The 16,620-nt window shown below is 38.9% G+C and overlaps 1 protein-coding gene across 4 annotated transcripts in view; it reads right to left on the bottom strand.

Moving 5' to 3' along the window:
* LOC140596454 (midasin-like) overlaps positions 1-16,620 on the bottom strand; it is a 168,044-nt gene that overhangs the window by 108,299 nt on the left and 43,125 nt on the right. For 3 of the 4 annotated variants that reach the window (XM_072745087.1, XM_072745085.1, XM_072745086.1), the window contains 4 exons: positions 10,472-10,683; positions 3,097-3,200; positions 1,265-1,409; positions 281-377 (listed from right to left, as the gene is read on the bottom strand). In XM_072745087.1, the coding sequence (XP_072601188.1) occupies positions 281-377; positions 1,265-1,409; positions 3,097-3,200; positions 10,472-10,683 (558 nt within the window). The remainder of the gene's footprint in view (positions 1-280; positions 378-1,264; positions 1,410-3,096; positions 3,201-10,471; positions 10,684-16,620) is intronic. The other variant, XM_072745089.1, reaches the window with a different exon arrangement.

Here is a 16,620-nt window from a genome sequence, read left to right as displayed (position 1 = left end):
CCTAATAGCTATAAGGTTATTTGAAGGAAGAAAAAATTTTATTTTCAACAATATCCATGAGCCATTACGTGTCATACAAACAACTGAAAAAATTGTCCAGTGTTCTGGGGTCCTCCATATTCCTATCACCTAAAGAAAGTAGAATATGACAAAGAAGAATTCCTCTTAGCAGAGATCAAGAAATTTCAAGCACTATTATGAGGACTGGTTATGTTATTATTATCAACCAATAAACAGAATTTTTTAAAAAATCCCCAGGAACCAGGCCATGTCCCCTCACCTGTTTCTTATTCCTGGTGGGAGATTTCTTTTGCCCACGTCTGTTGCTGGGTTCATACAAGCAAATAAACGGAAGTCAGGATGACGAACCAGGGGTTCTGGTAAGAGAAAAGCATAAGTTCTCAACTGGTAACATCAAGTGATCAGCCACAGGTGCCCCGGGGAAGACTATCTAAGTTCACAGAACCTCAGGCCAGGAAGCCCTGCCTCAGACATAGCAAGAATGGTGCTGGCGGTTCAAACCATCCTTGCTTTTTCTGAAATCCCACTGAAACCAATTTCCAGACATATGTAACAACTTAATCTTATGCTCCCCTTCCACCATCTTTTAAGGTATGGTTGTTCATTATCATTTATGTTTTATCACCTATTTACCTATATGTATATCACCTATTCAAATATATACAATTCAGTATATACTACCAAGTAACAAATTCTTATTCTTGGGCGCCTGGGTGGCTCAGTTGGTTAAGTGTCTCCTTTTGGCTTGGGTCATAATCCCAGGGTCCTGGAATCAAGTCCCACATCGGGCTCCCTGTTCAGTGAGTAGCCTGCCTCTGCCTTTCCCTATGCCTCTACCTCTCTTTTTCTCTCATGAATAAATAATTTTTTAAAAAAGATTTATTTATTTATTTATTCATGATAGACAGAGAGAGAGAGAGGCAGAGACACAGGAGGAGGGAGAAGCAGGCTCCATGCCAGGAGCCTGATGTGGGACTCGATCCCCGGACTCCAGAATCGCATCCTGGGCCAAAGCCAGGCACCAAACCGCTGAGCCACCCAGGAATCCCTATGAATAAATAATTTAAAAAAATTTTTTTAAATTCTTATTCTTTGCATTCCCCATGCCTCCTAACTTGGCAGAAAATTAGTACTATGGAATGAACACTGGGAGACCTATGTAATCTACCTAACCAAAAGAATCTGACTCTAAAGAGGTCAAAGACCTGGCATCAAGTCAAACCTCAATGAGATCAAGTACTACCTGTGTCTCCTCGATCCAGCAACACTAGGGAGCCAGAGGAACCTTCAAGTAAACCACTGAGACATTCTAATGTTTCTGGAGCAGCCAGATTAATCTCATCCAACAAGATCCACTCTCCTTTCTTTACAGCTTGAGCTAGTGTACCCTAAAAGAAGATAAAGTGTTAAAAATCCACTGCAAAAAAGATACTCTCACCTGTTATGTAAGCAGGGTTAGAAACAAGGGCAAACCTCTTGTACTTAATGAACTTTCACCCTAAATGCTGAATGGCTGCCAGGTGATTTCAAGAGCTAAGGTCAAGTTACCATTTTTAAATGTCCAGAAGGGTCAAGGGAGTATGTATGAACCTAACAGAGACACGCAACAAACTAAATCATCTCAGTAGATGGATAGTCAGGTAACTAATAATATATAATGTGTTTAGATGTTTAGAAGTATCCAAATGGTTATTAAAACCATTGAAAATAAATGTAGGGTCAGCTGATGAGTATGTAAAGATGAGACAAATGACTAAGTCGAAAGAATGCAGTGGTTGTAATACATAGCCTTATACATTTGCTAAAGAATATCAAAAGAAATCTTTCCTCTTCTTCATTGATTTATCTCTTCAAGTTCTGTTTCCAAGAGAACTGAAATATAAATCTTAAAATCCACTGTTGATACAACACCAGAAACTGTTTTATTATTAAATGACTTTATACTTTTGTTTTCACAATGATACTAACAGAATCTTCTATAAATTGAAAACATTAAAACAGGACAAGGGTATTGAACTCCAGTGTAATGCCAAGTCATGAAATAGATATAAACCCTATTTTGAGAGCACTTGACATCCTAATTGGTTATTTAAAAAAAATTCCTATTAAGATTAAGCTCTGATCACCAAATTTCCCATATTGATGGACATGATTGAGTAATCTCTCTCACCAAAACACTATCTCAAACAAGAGTCCCACCTCCTTTTAAGGTGTGGTCTAAAATATGTCACAGAAACAATTATTATTATTATTTTTAAAGAAATACCACAGTTTATTGAAGACTACAAATATTTTGTTACAAGTTGAAACTACATGCCTTCCAGAATCAAAAGCAACAGCAGGTTTGTGCACTGACGCTTCGGAGGTGCTGCACCACTTGAACTCGAAATGGGTAAGACAGGGTCAGACACATGAGGGAGAGGGAAATGGGGAAAGGGCAAGTTCAAAGCTCAGAAGGCAGAAACAATTTTTTAAAATAAGAATTTAAAAATCTTAAGCTGGGGATCCCTGCATGGCTCAGCGGTTTAGCACCTGCCTTTGGCCCAGGGCATGATCCTGTGGTCCCGGGATCAAGTCCCACATCAGCCTCCCTGCTTCTCCCTCTGCCTGTGTCTCTGCCTCTCTCTGTGTGTCTCTCATGAATAAATAAATAAAATCTTAAAAAAAATAAAAATAAATAAAAATCTTAAGCTATGAAAATTTTTTAGGTTGGTCCTTCCCACAGGGTGATAGGCAGAAAACAGCAGAACTACCCATTCACTGAAATAGAGAGTGAGGCTTAAAGTGAATAGATCCAAACCTACTACCCTTTCCCCCTCACTATGAAACCGAGTCCACTAGTTGTCCTCAACTGCAACTTCAAGAATAATGGTGCTCATCAAGACCTTATAATTTCCATAAAGGCTATTTTTCAGAAATCTCTCCCTGAAGTATTATTTCATTAGTGTTTATTAAGTCTTAAACACCAAGCACTAAAAATATCAACATAAAGATAATACAAAATAGTAGCCTGCCTAAACCTGAATTTTGTATCAAATCAACATTCCTTTAACCTAAATAACTGAACCAAAATACCTCTACAAATGCAAACAATAGGGCATTTTCAGTCATTTTCATCTGTTGTTGAGCATGGTTGAGTCTAAGACCAAATGCTTCCCATTTCTCTTTTAGGAGTAACCCTAGAAAAGAATAAGGACAAGAATTTAACATACACTTTAGGTTGTAAAACATAGAACTTAAACACACACAAAAAAACAAAACTCACATAAAAATCAAACATCTTAGAAGTATAAAAAAATAAGTTCAAATACTTACATAATGTATGTTTCAGCCACAATAGTAACTAGTTCACTTAAATGCATATGTACGTTAGTTAATTCTTTCACCCCTCATAACAGCTTCGAAGTAGATACCCTTATTCCCATTTTATGAACGATGAAACACAGAGAAGATAACTAAACTACCAAAAACCCTTTGGCTGTAGAATTCAGCTTTTTGGATATAATTTATTTTCTAAGGAAAGATGACTTATTGACCAATAAGTGGTACTTGTACATCAACATTAACAACCATGTTTTTATCGAAATCATGCCTAGAATCACAGGAGCAGCAATACTTCAGAATTAGTCATCTCTCCCTTAAGTCCTACAAAGCTCCAATTTCTACTGCTTCATTCTTCCCCAAACTCCTCCTAATTCTGTAAGGGAACCCAAGTTTATCTGCCTGATGTGCAGTGAAGCCAATCACAAAGACACCAAGTGTGCAGCAAGAATTTATTTAAGAGTCAGCCCAATGAGGGGACTCTGAATAGAAGCCTCAATCCACCCTTCCCCAAGAAAGATAGGAAAATTTAAAGGCAAGTGAAAACAGGTCTGGGTAAAAAGTTGCATCTGTGGTTTTAGTCTGCATCTGCACTTATTATTGGTCCCACTAACCCTCTGTTACCAGTTTCAATCCCCACTGTCTTTTGAACATGATTCACTCGAGTAAATTGGGCTAACAGTTCTAACTACTTCCTACTGAAACAGGGTGCAGTTTCAGGGTCTGAGGAATCAAACAACTTTGTGCTTTCTTGGAAATATTCCCTAGCACTTGGCTTAACATGTACATTCTGCTTGACTAAACAGTAGTTTCTTCTTTGGTTGCTTTCAAGCAACATCAAAGCTGACATATCCAGCAACCATACAAGTTACCAGAAGCAGCTCAAGTCCTTTACCTCCATGCAGCAACTAACCTTCATCAAGAATAAGGAGCTTTACAACTTGGGAAAGAGCTGTATCCCCAACACTCTTTCTTGTAACTAAATCTCATTTTTCTGGTGTGGCTGACAACTGCATTATCACCAGTCAATTCTTTCACAGCAATGCCTGGAAGCTCTAGAAGTTTGCTGAATCTGTTGCTGGTGTTGGAAGTAGTGTTAAACACAATTCACTGAATTCTACTGAATCTCCTTCCTTTAAAACCCAGCCACCTGATCTAAGTCTTGGATATAAATTGGTTTTTCCTCAAAGCCAAATAGCATTAGTTCACAGTAGGCGTTGGCATGTGACACCAATGACACTAGTAAAAAGCTGAATGCAAGAAATACTTAACTGTGGAGAAAAACATTCTTATACTGTACAACAGGTGGGTCATAAAGTGCTGTCATAACACCTCCTACTCTGACCAGATGGGTTCTATCAGCATCAGTGGCCACCATCTGTGTATACCCCCTGGTCATTTTTCTGCATGTCCATATTCAGACCCTTGTGTAGGTAAAAGCAGGAAATCTGGCCACTGTTTTTCTATTAGAGACACAGCTCTTCTTACAGTGGCACTTTAAGGATGTACAAACACCATCACCTGTTGTCCAGCCTTTATTGCTTGTGGATTCAACCTGATGTAAAGTATATAGCAAATCAGTAACCCCAAGTAATAACACTCCTCTGTTAGTCTGTCTCTTAAAAAAAACATCTTAAGATATATTGGGGTGAGGCACGCGGGTGGCTCAGTCAGTTATATGGCCTACTCTTGGTTTTAGTTCAGGTCATGATCTCAGGGTTGAGATGAAGCCACAAGTCAGGATCTGCGCTCAGCAGGGTGTCTGCTTAAGACTCTTTTCTCCTCTGCCCCTCCCCCCATCCTCACTTGCTTGCTTTCTAAAAATACATAAATCTTATTTAAAAAAAATCTGTCAGAGCTCACAAGAACAGTTAGCAAAATTTTCGTTCCAAAGATAGTGGGTGAAATCGATACTCAAGGTGTGCCACCATCCAAGGTTTGGGTGATCCCGGCTCTTATGGTTTTTTTTTTTTTTTTTTTGTCTTTCTTTCTCAAAAGTCAAAAGTCCCCTTTCCGGGGGCACCTGGTTAAGGCTCTGCCTTCAGCTGAAGTCATGATCCCAGGGTCCTAGGATCAAGCCCCAAGGATCTCCCTCTCCCTCTGCCACCCCACGCTGCTTGGGCTCTATGTCAAATAAATGAAGTCTTACCAAAAAAAGAAAGAAAGAAAGAAAAAAAAAGACCCCTTTCTTTCCAACTAGCTCCATGAGTATGTACTGGTGAAAAGGGCTTCAGCTTTATTGATGTTACCACAGTATAGTGAACTTCCTTGTATATGGTTACAAATTAACATTCTTCCCTTTTCACAGATTTTTTTTAGAAAAATATCACAATCGCTGCAGCCCTGGTGGCTCAGCAGTTTGACACTGCCTTCAGCCCAGGGCCTGATCCTGGAAACCAGGATCGAGTCCCACGTCAGACTCCCTGCATGGAGCCTGCTTCTCCCTCTGCCTGTGTCTCTGCCTCTCTCTCTCTCTCTGTCTTTCATAAATAAATAAAATCTTTTTTTTTTTTTTAAGAAAAAAAAATATCATAATCCAACATTGTTTCTTGTTAGACTGAGTTTAATTGTTCTGGACCTTAGGTAAGAAGTTTGCTCCGTATCTCACAAACCAATCTTAGTCTTCAAAATAGGTCAGTTCTGTTAAAGAGTTGTCAGCTCAGGAGACTGTCCTGCAGGTGGGCTCTCAAAGTTAGACCAGGTAAAGATGCTTTGTAAGCAAGGTATCTGTAAGCACGGTATCAAGCTGCTATTTCCAAGGGGCTTTATTGGCTCCATAAAGTCAACCTACTTCTTTAATGCTGTCTGGTCACATTTGAGTCTATGCATTTCACCCTCAAACACCCTCAAATATGACATTCCAGTCAAAGCCTTGGTAATATAACCAATGTTTCCAGTGGCATCCTATTACACGGAGAATGGATTCTTAGAGACCTTATGCTAATAATTATAATATATGCCACGAAAATATAAGAATTTTCAGAGAATTTCTGAATTCTGGAGGAAAAAATAAATGTTTCATATTTTTTTTACAAAGGAATATTATATTAAATTCCTGTGAGTCATAGCTGAAGAGAAAAAGTTCCCTTAAATCTGTAAGAGCAAATATTAGAGAACCAGAAATATTTCAAACAAAAGTCATAAAAAATATATAATCATTTTTCTCAGTTCTCTTAGTCCCATGTTATTCTGTTTGAATCTAGTTCTTTCATTAGTTCAGAAAATTTTACCTTGTTCAGTTTTATCATCTTAAAGATATCAAAAAGCCTTATTTGTCAAAAGTCCTTTCTATGAATTGCCTTTAAGCTGAAACATACTTGCAAGATCATCAACAATAACTATAAATGGCAAAAGGCTCAAAAATGGCCATGGTTAAAGATCTGATCAGAGTTCATTATAATACAGTTGACAGGGAAATATAATTATTACTGGGCACACAACATTTTAATAAGTAGAATTACAAGTAATGTACCAAGTTATATTAAAATCTTATAACCTGGGATGCCTGGGTGGCTCAGTGGTGTAGCGCCTGCCTTCAGCCCAGGGTGTGATCCTTGAGTCCCGGGATCGAGTCCCACATCGGGTTTCCTGTGTGGAGCCTGCTTCTCCCTCTGCCTATGTCTCTGCCTCTCTCTCTCTTTCTCTCTCTCTCGGTCTCTCTCATGAATAAATAAAATATATTTTTTTAAATCTTATAACTTAAGAAGGTTTACCATCCTTTCTTTGACAATGCTTCCATGTAATCTGACATAACAAACAAGCCTAATTAGTAAAAAAGACTTCATTTAGAAGTTGAATTTTGGGAAATTTGTCAGAAGTATCAGAAAGTTTTGAAGCATATGCCAAAAATAGGATTATAGATCATTACAAAACTTAGTAACCTATTTAGCCAAGGCAGCAATAAGAGATTCTAAAGGTTACAGAATACAAATACAGAAAGTTACAGAATTGTTAGCAACACTGAGGACTTTTAATACTGAGAAGATGCAACTTTCTTGAGTAATCAAGGATTTAATAAACACAAAACACAGAAATTTGTTTTTCTAAGTAGATTAAAGATAAAAACCTGTTTATAATTTATTAGACCAATAACCTAAGGAAACTGTCATTTTAACATGAAAACCTAATTCCAATTTGATGCTGGTATACTTCTGATATTAAAGATTACTTGTTCCAACAAATGAATTCTTTAAAAATTTATAGAGTCCCTTCCTTTTTCCTGTCATCTCCCATGCTGACATACACTTATCAGGATAAGGATACCCAGGACACAGCATGGATCTGAGTTCTTGCGGTGGGTGTAGTGATGTGCTGACCAGAATCTCCATCAGAAATGAAGGACTCTCAGCTGCAGGGGTGCTGCCAACAGTCCTCAACTCTGAAATGCCACTGAGGATGGCCTTGACTAAAGACAGCTGCCTTACCAAGGGCATGCCCTCTTCCCAGGTGGTCACATCCAATAACTATTATAAAAGTCCAGTCCCAATTTTGCCCCAATTTAGGATGGTTCTGAAGGGGCAGCCCCGGTGGCGCAGTGGTTTAGCACCGCCTGCAGCCTGGGGTGTGATCCTGGAGACCGGGGATCGAGTCCCACATCGGGCTTCCTGCATGGAGCCTGCTTCTCCCTCCACCTGTGTCTCTGCCTCTCTCTTAGCTCTCTCTGAATGAATGAATAAATAAATATTTTTCTTTTTTTTTTAAAAAAAAAGGATGGTTCTGAAGGATAATCCAAATTTGAAACTCCTCAGAGAATCAGCTAAGCTTCTGTTGATATTGTATCACTGCTCAACTTCTGTCTAATCTTGCTTTCTTACTCCCTTCTCCTCCCCAGGTGTTTATCACTCCCTAATAAACTTAATCTTAGTGCCTACCAAGCGCAAAATTCCTTTCCAAAGATTCCTTTCTCACAAACCTACAACTTTCCTCTTTACATTCACTTTTTGTCCTCAATTTTCCCTCTAAATAACCAGTCTCACTTTCCTTGCATAGTTTTTTCTCTGATCATTTCCATTAATTCTATATATTAGAATTCTTAACTCTTAGAAACCTTAAGTTTCTAGTGAAAACTAAGTAGTAACTAATTGTGAACTGTCTGTTGTACCAGCAGCATTCCTTAGACTGGTGAATTTATGATATTTAAGAATTTTTAGGGATCCCTGGGTGGCGCAGCGGTTTGGCGCCTGCCTTTGGCCCAGGGCGCGATCCTGGAGACCCAGGATCGAATCCCACGTTGCGCTCCTGGTGCATGGAGCCTGCTTCTCTCTCTGCCTGTGTCTCTGCCTCTCTCTCTCTGACTATCCTAAATAAATAAATTAATTTAAAAAAAAAAGAATTTTTAGAAATATATGCCTTATCTCAGCAATGGCACAAAACATGTTTACTAACAAACTCAAATATCTTTAGTTTCTCTGTAAAAGGAGGCCAAAAGCATATAAACCTATGTTTAGTAATTAAGGTTTTATCTTACTTAGAAATGATCTAGAGATTTAGTGTTTTTACTTAACTCATCATTTAACTTAGTAAAACTTTAGGTTTAGGTTACCAAGGACTTTGAAAATGACTTTAAAGTTTACCTATAAACCTTTTCATCTTATTTACAAGTTTGTTCTTAACAGTATGTTTAGATTACCCACGAAATTATAAAAGACAAAGTCATTCGTCCACGCTATATATATTTAAAAAATTGTATCAATTTATTTGACTTAAATAAATTTGACTTAAATAAATGCTGAAAATTCTAAAGATATGTCTATTTTAATTAAACCAACAAACTTAAATTATCTTTAATACCCAATATTTTTTCAGATCATATGAACTTGAAAACCTTGGATTAGTTTCTGAGTTTTAGAATGCCCAATTCTTATACACACTCGCCTTTAACTGAAATAGTGCTCCTTTACAAACTAATTTTAGCACTACCCAGAGGTGGAGAAAATATCTCATATTTACAGCATACATGAACACATATCCAAATACACAAACAAGGTACAAACAAAATCTTACAGAACAAATCCAATTACGAGATGGTATTATAATTTACGGATCACTAAGTGGTCATTCTTATCCAAGGTCTAATGAATATTACGGCCAAGCAATGTTGCAAAAAAAATCTTTTTTGTTTCATAAGTTCTTAACTACACATTGCCCAATTTTGGAGAATATAGCCCAAAGGGCTACATTCAGGAATCAAGTTGTCATTTCCCATTTTCCAATTAAAATGTGGCTGATTTTATCCAAAGATGACAACAAAAGCTGCAGCAACAAACCAAATTAAGCCCAGAATACCTCTATAAGCACTGGTTACTCCCTAATATCAGGGCTTCACCAACCAAAGCAAATGGCTTCCTAGTTAACCTTTTCCTAATCCAGCAAGGAAAGGAGGCTAAGAAAGTGAAGACAAATGGGAGAAAGAAATAAGCTCACTAAGACACATCTGTCCAAAGCAAAAACCATTTCCTTGCCACACCAGCTAAATTAAGCACTGAGGGCTGGCAGCACCCAGTCAGGGTAGGGCTTCAGGTACAATCCCTAAGACAAAGAGCCTAGGCAGCTGCTTGAACTTGTAACCAGATTTTTGTTATCATCTGGCAGCCCACGAACCACTGGCAAAAAGCTACTGGATGGATGGCTCACCAAATTCATAACTAAACCAAAGTTCATGTCTGACACACAGAAAAGCCAATTGAGTAAGCAGCAAGGAAAGAGATTTACTTAAGGAGGCAGCCAAGAAGCAGCTTATCTCAGGGTTGTAGGTCTGAGCCCCACTTTGGGTATAGATTCCTTGAAAAATAAAATCTTAAAAAAAAAAAAAAAGGGCAGCCAAAATAAGGAGATGGAACAATAAGCCTCAAATCTGCCTTGCAGGGGAGAGGAGTCAGGGATGTTTAATGGAAAACACTGTGTATAGATTCCTTAAAAATTAAATCTTAAGAAAAAAAAAAAAAGGCAGCCAAATAAGGAGATGTAACAATAAGCCTCAAATCTGTCTTGCAGAGGAGAGGAGTCAGGGATTTTTAAACACTGCAGCCTCGTTTATTAGTCCCGTTAGCCTTGTGGTCACTGGTTTCAATTCTGCTAATTACACCCCAGCCTCATGACCTCCCACTAGTAGTATGGGTCCTATTCTTACCAGTTTCACTCTCTTTTTCATCCTTGTTGACAGCCGACTTGTGCACATGCTGCATTAGTCTGAGGAGATCCTGCCACCGTTTCTGCCTGTAACAGGTCTGAATATGTCTCAAGAACGTAAAGTTTTGCTTCTTAGAAAATGTCTGGGCAAAGAGTTCTTCAAATGCCTCCCATAAGGGCAGCCAAATAAGCTTACGGTCCACTGGTTTGTAACTGAAACAAAAGATAAATGTAATTCCAAAACTTCTGAGACTAAGAGAATTTAGAAATCATGTCTTAGAATATAGGAATTTTAATCAAATTTAATCAAAATCGGAAATAATACCAAATACTTTTAAAATCTATGTTAAAGTTTTATTTTTTTATAAAGATTTATTTATCTGAGAGAGAGAGACCAAGGTGGGGGTGTGGAGAAGGAATCCTCAGGCAGGCTCTCAGCTGATCAAGGCCAACATGGGGCTCGATTCCAGGACCCTGAAATAATGACCTGAGCCAAAAACCAAGAGTTAGCTGCTTAACCAATAGAGCCAGCCAGGTGCCCCATTTTAAAGGTTTAATTAAATTATAATCTATTTTCTCCACACTAAGTGTTTGAAGGGTCTATAATGAAGGTAAAAACTATTATTTGATAAACAGTATTATGAAAAAAATTGGAAATTCCTAGTTGGGCAGTAAGAGGCATGTCACTTATTTTACTAACATGTTTAAATAAACATCATTAATGATGTATTTTATTAAAATTAACCAAAACGTTTTCAGGATATTTTTAGAAGAAAATACAACTCTGAAATTGATTAACTTAAGCGAAGTGAACACAGCTCATAGCATCTCAGTTGATGGGGGAATATACTGCTCTTAAAGAGACTCTCTCTGGGAGAGAGTGGGCAGCAACAAAATCTTAGACATTGCAATGGTTTGTGGCCCTCCAAAGCTCAACATTTTATTACTTAGTATTTAGATTCTCTCTTATTCTCTAGCAATTCTCTGGTTGAGGAGCTAGAAAATTAATTCATATAAATTTTATTTATTTATTTTAAGCATTAGGCTCCAGACCCAGCATGGAGCCTAATTGCAGGGCTTGAACTCACAACCCAGAGGTCATGACATGAGTTGAGATCAAGAGTTGGACACTTAACTGAGCCACTCAGGTGCCCCTCTGTAAATTTTAATTTAATATTCAGGGTTAAGGATGATAATGAAGAGTTGAGAAACACTCCTGTAGCTAAAAGTTGCTCAAGCACCACTAATTGTTCCTGAAAAATAGAAGTATACAATTTTCTGTATCCTAAGATACTAATACTATAATTCAAGGACCATGACATAAAGTTTATTTCCAAGAAAAATAACTTGAGAACTGAAATACCAAGTATGCTTCAGAAGAGTCAAGCACAATTAGAGAACACATAGACCCTATTTACTCATTGGACTGTGAGGGAGGAACCATGAGATAAGTAAAACCAAGACCCTGACACTGAGTATCTATCAAAGAGTCGGATTCCAGAGAAAAAGTACAAGAACTTCAAACTCATTTATATTTAACAGCAAGCACGAACACATTGATAAAGACATTTACTCTATTTACTCAACAAAAATTTACTGAGTACCTGCTAGGTGTTAGGCACTGAGTAAAACAAGACTCACAAGGTCCTGCCCCACTGTAGCTCACAATCTAACGAAAGAGAAAATAAAAAATATACCTACTATAAAATACAAGTAGTGCTGTGAATATAAATAAAGGAGAGAGGGAGAAGAAGGCACTGATAATTCAGTTATGATAGTCAGAAAGGCTTTCTTAAAGATTGGAATTTGGGGATCCCTGGGTGGCGCAGTGGTTTGGCGCCTGCCTTTGGCCCAGGGCGCGATCCTGGAGATCCGGGATCGAATCCCACGTCAGGCTCCCGGTGCATGGAGCCTGCTTCTCCCTCTGCCTGTGTCTCTGCCTCTCTCTCTCTCTGTGTTCCTATCATAAATAAAAATAAAAAAAAAAAATCTTAAAAAAAAAAGATTGGAATTTGAAGGGGATTCAAATCAAGCATGGGGGCGGGGTGGGGGTGGGGAGGGCGGCAAGGGATGCCACTGAGACAACAGCACCTAGGTGCAACACGGAAAAGTGTGTGGCTGGAGCTCAGTGGCAGAGCCAGACAAAGGAAATTATGTCAGAGAAGTGCCAATGCTGGATTATAAAGGGCCTTAGAGATAAAAAAAAAAAAAAAGCCTTTGGAATATACTCTAAATTGCCTGAGAAGTCAATGCAAGGATTTGAGACAGAGAATGATGTGCTTGCTGTCCAACTTCTGATTACACCTTTGAAAGACGATTAACTACTAAATGGAAGAGAGACCACAGGGATATTAGGAGTACAAGGAAAGATGAGAGAGCTACATGCTGGAGCAAGCAAATGATGATGAACAGTAGAAGTAAGGAATTAAAAAAAAAAAACACATTTTATTTAAATAAAATTGCTAGTCTTTAGAATGATAGTACACATGGAACCCAAAGCAAACTGAGGTAGAGTAATGATTAAAAGTACATACACTCAGTATAGACTGCCTAGGTTCAAACATGAACCAGCCATTACCTTGAACAAGGTACTTAATCCCATGTGCCTCAGGTCTCTTGAGTATAAAATGGGGTAATAGTCTGTGCCTCATGGTTGCCAAAAACATTAGCACAAAGGACTCCAGGGTGCCTGGGTGGCACAATTAAGTGTCCAACTCTTGGTTTTGGCTCAGGTCATGATCTCAGGGTCCTGAGATCAAACCCTGCATCAAGCTCCATGCTTGGCAGGGAGTCAGCTTGAGGTTTTGCTTTCTGCCTCTGCTCCCAACCCCTCTCCCCCACCTTGCTCTCTCTCTAAAATAAATAAATCTTTTAAAAATAAAAAATAAAGGACTCTAAATAGTGCCTGGGGCAGCCCCAGTGGCACAGCAGTTTAGCGCCGCCTGCAGCCTGAGGTGTGATCCTGGAGACACAGGATTGAGTCCCACGTCGGGCTTCCTGCACTAAGCCTGCTTCTCCCTCTGCCTGTGTCTCTGCCTGTGTGTGTGTGTGTGTGTGTGTGTCTATGAATAAATAAACAAAATCTTAAAGAATAAAATAAAATAAACTATGAGATTAAAAAAAATAGTGCCTTGGGCAGCCCCGGTGGCGCAGCAGTTTAGCGCCGCCTGCAGCCCGGGGTGTGATCCTGGGGGCCCCGGGATCGAGTCCCGCATCAGGCTTCCTGCATGGAGCCTGCTTCTCCCTCTGCCTGTGTCTCTGCCTCTCTCTTCTCGCTCTCTCTCTCTCTCTCTGAATAAATAAATAAATCTTTAAAAGAAAATAGTGCCTGGAACATGAGTATATGTAAGAATCAGCTGTTATAATTATTACCATTATTAACTGGCTCAAGTTTATTGAATTCATGAAAGTATAGTAGCTTAATAACTACAAATTAGACTCAAAGAAACATTTGTTCATTTAAAGTGGAGCCTAAAAAAAAAAAAAAAAAAATAAAGTGGAGCCTAGTGACTGAAAGAGTTAAGTCAATATAAGTCAATTTTACAAGTGATGTAAAAACTGAATGTGTGTGTGTGTGTGTGTGTGTGTGGAGATAGATAGATAGATACATACATACATACATACACTTCAGGGATATCTGGGTGGCTCAGTGGTTGAGTGTCTACCTTCAGCTCAGGGCATGATCCTGGGTCCGGGATCGAGTCCTACAACAGGTTCCTTGTGGGGAGCCTGCATCTCCCTCTGCCTATGTCTCTGCCTCTCTCTCTCTCTCTCTCTCTCATGAATAAATAAAATCGGGATCCCTGGGTGGCACAGCGGTTTGGCGCCTGCCTTTGGCCCAGGGCGCGATCCTGGAGACCTGGGATCGAATCCCACGTCGGGCTCCCTGTGCATGGAGCCTGCTTCTCCCTCTGCCTATGTCTCTGCCTTTCTCTCTCTCTCTCTCGCTCTGTATGACTATCATAAATTTAAAAAAAATTTTTTTTGAATAAATAAAATCTTAAAAATATACACTTCAGAAAAGAAAAAAAAAAACTGAACTGCAACACAAATATTCAGTGAGAACCAACCTGACACTTGAGAGAACATAACACTGAGAATGCATGTAAGAATTCATTTGAAAATGGCTAAAACAAAAGAAAATGACTTTCTAAAACTGTAATATGTGATAGAACAAAAAACAGTACATGCTGAGAAATGATAAACACTCTTCTTCAAGGGGCACATGGGTGCTCAGTCGGTTAAGCATCTGCTTTGGCTCGGGTCATGATCCTGGGTCCTGGAATCAAGCCCCATGTGGGGCTCTCTGCTCAGCGGAGAGCCTGCTTCTCCCTCTCCCTCTGCCTGCCACTCCCCTTGCTTGTACTTTTTCTCTCTTTGTCAAATAAATTAAAAAAATTTTTAAAGGGGGTGGGAGTAAGAAACACTTTTCTTCGTTTTAGAGTCACGATTCCAAGTTTATAAGCATATGCACTTCTGCCCTGCTCTCTTCTAGCAGATGTTTCTACGAGTGGCAAGAAAGAGGATAGGATGCAAGTTGGTCGCCCTTCCCTTTCTACGCGATCTTTACTTTTCCTCCGATTTTTTCTTTCCTTCATTGACAACTTCTCCAAAGGTACCTCTCCTTCTCTATACAGCTGTTTCTCCCTCAGAGGTTGCCTTTCCCAAGATAATCTCCTTCTCAATAGTCAGTACTGTGAACCTGTGCTCTGGGTTTTGCCATTTAGTCCTAGACTTTCTCCTTCTGGAATGATTTTATCTGGTTCATATAAGTCCTCTGTCTCCTTTACTCTTCTTTATGGAGTCTCATCACCCTCAACTCTGTTTGAACTTGGGTTCTCTACTCACAGGTAATCTAAAGGTCTATGTTCTGCCTACCAGAATAACAGGAGCACCTGGCTGGCTCAGTCAGTGGAGCATGTGACTCCTAATCTCGGGGTTATATGTCCAAGCCCCCATGTTGGGTGCAGAGATTACTTCAAAATAAAATCTTAAAAATTAAAAAAAAAAAAAAAAAAGAGCTAAAATTAAATGGAGGGGATCCTGGCTGGCTCAATCAGTAAAGCATGCAACTCTTGATCTCAGAGTCATGAGCTCAGGCCCCACGTTTGGTGTGGAGTCTACTTAAAGGGGAAAAAAAAAACCCCACAAACCTAAAATTAAATGAAGGAAAAAAGTATACCAAGATAATACTAATAAAAAAAAACAAGAGGGTACATATACCAACAAAGATCAGTAGGCAATCTGCATAACATAAAACTCTGATGGTCTCTGAAGCTTAACTTTTACCAAGTGTTTTTAATCCTCAATAATAATCTTCTTAAAACCAATCTAAAGGATCTGGATTCACAAACCAAACTAATTAGGTTTATAAATTTTTTCATTTTTTTAAAAGATCTTATTTATTTATTCATGATACACAGAAGGCAGAGACATAGGCAGAGGGAAAACGAGGCTCCTCACAGGGAGCCCGGTGTGGGACTTGATCTCAGAACTCTGGGATCACGTCCTGAACTGAAAGTAGACACTCAACCGCTAAGCCACCCACGCGTCCCTCTTTCGTTATTTTTTTACAATACTATTTGACACATGCAAACTATGTTTAACATAAGTTATAAAACCTAATAAAACAGATGAAAGTAACAACACATCCCCAAAATAAAGTTATTACCCTTTCTAGATCCCATCTCCCTGCCAACTCTTGAATATTGTTTTCCACTCCCTTGTCTTTTATTTACTTTTTTTATTTTTTTTAAATTTATTTATGATAGTCACACACAGAGAGAGAGAGAGAGAGAGAGAGAGAGAGAGAGAGAGGCAGAGACATAAGCAGAGGGAGAAGCAGGCTCCATGCACCGGGAGCCCGACGTGGGATTTGATCCCGGGTCTCCAGGATCGCGCCCTGGGCCAAAGGCAGGCGCTAAACCGCTGCGCCACCCAGGGATCCCTCCCTTGTCTTTTAAAAGTAATTTTGTCTCTCTTATATACAAAAATTCATAAGCAAGGGAATCATCCATGCATCTACAATATGTTATATACTAAAAGATCTGATTTATACTACTGTCCAGTAATACAAAAGAATAGGAAGCAATGCATATTTCCAATCATATAAAAATTGAAGCATATGTAAGTTTTCTGATAGCTGATGCT

The sequence above is a fragment of the Vulpes vulpes genome, unplaced genomic scaffold, assembly GCF_048418805.1.
Source record: "Vulpes vulpes isolate BD-2025 unplaced genomic scaffold, VulVul3 Bu000000635, whole genome shotgun sequence".
Classification (NCBI taxonomy): Eukaryota; Metazoa; Chordata; class Mammalia; order Carnivora; family Canidae; genus Vulpes; species Vulpes vulpes.
This window is presented reverse-complemented; position numbering and strand designations above follow the sequence as displayed.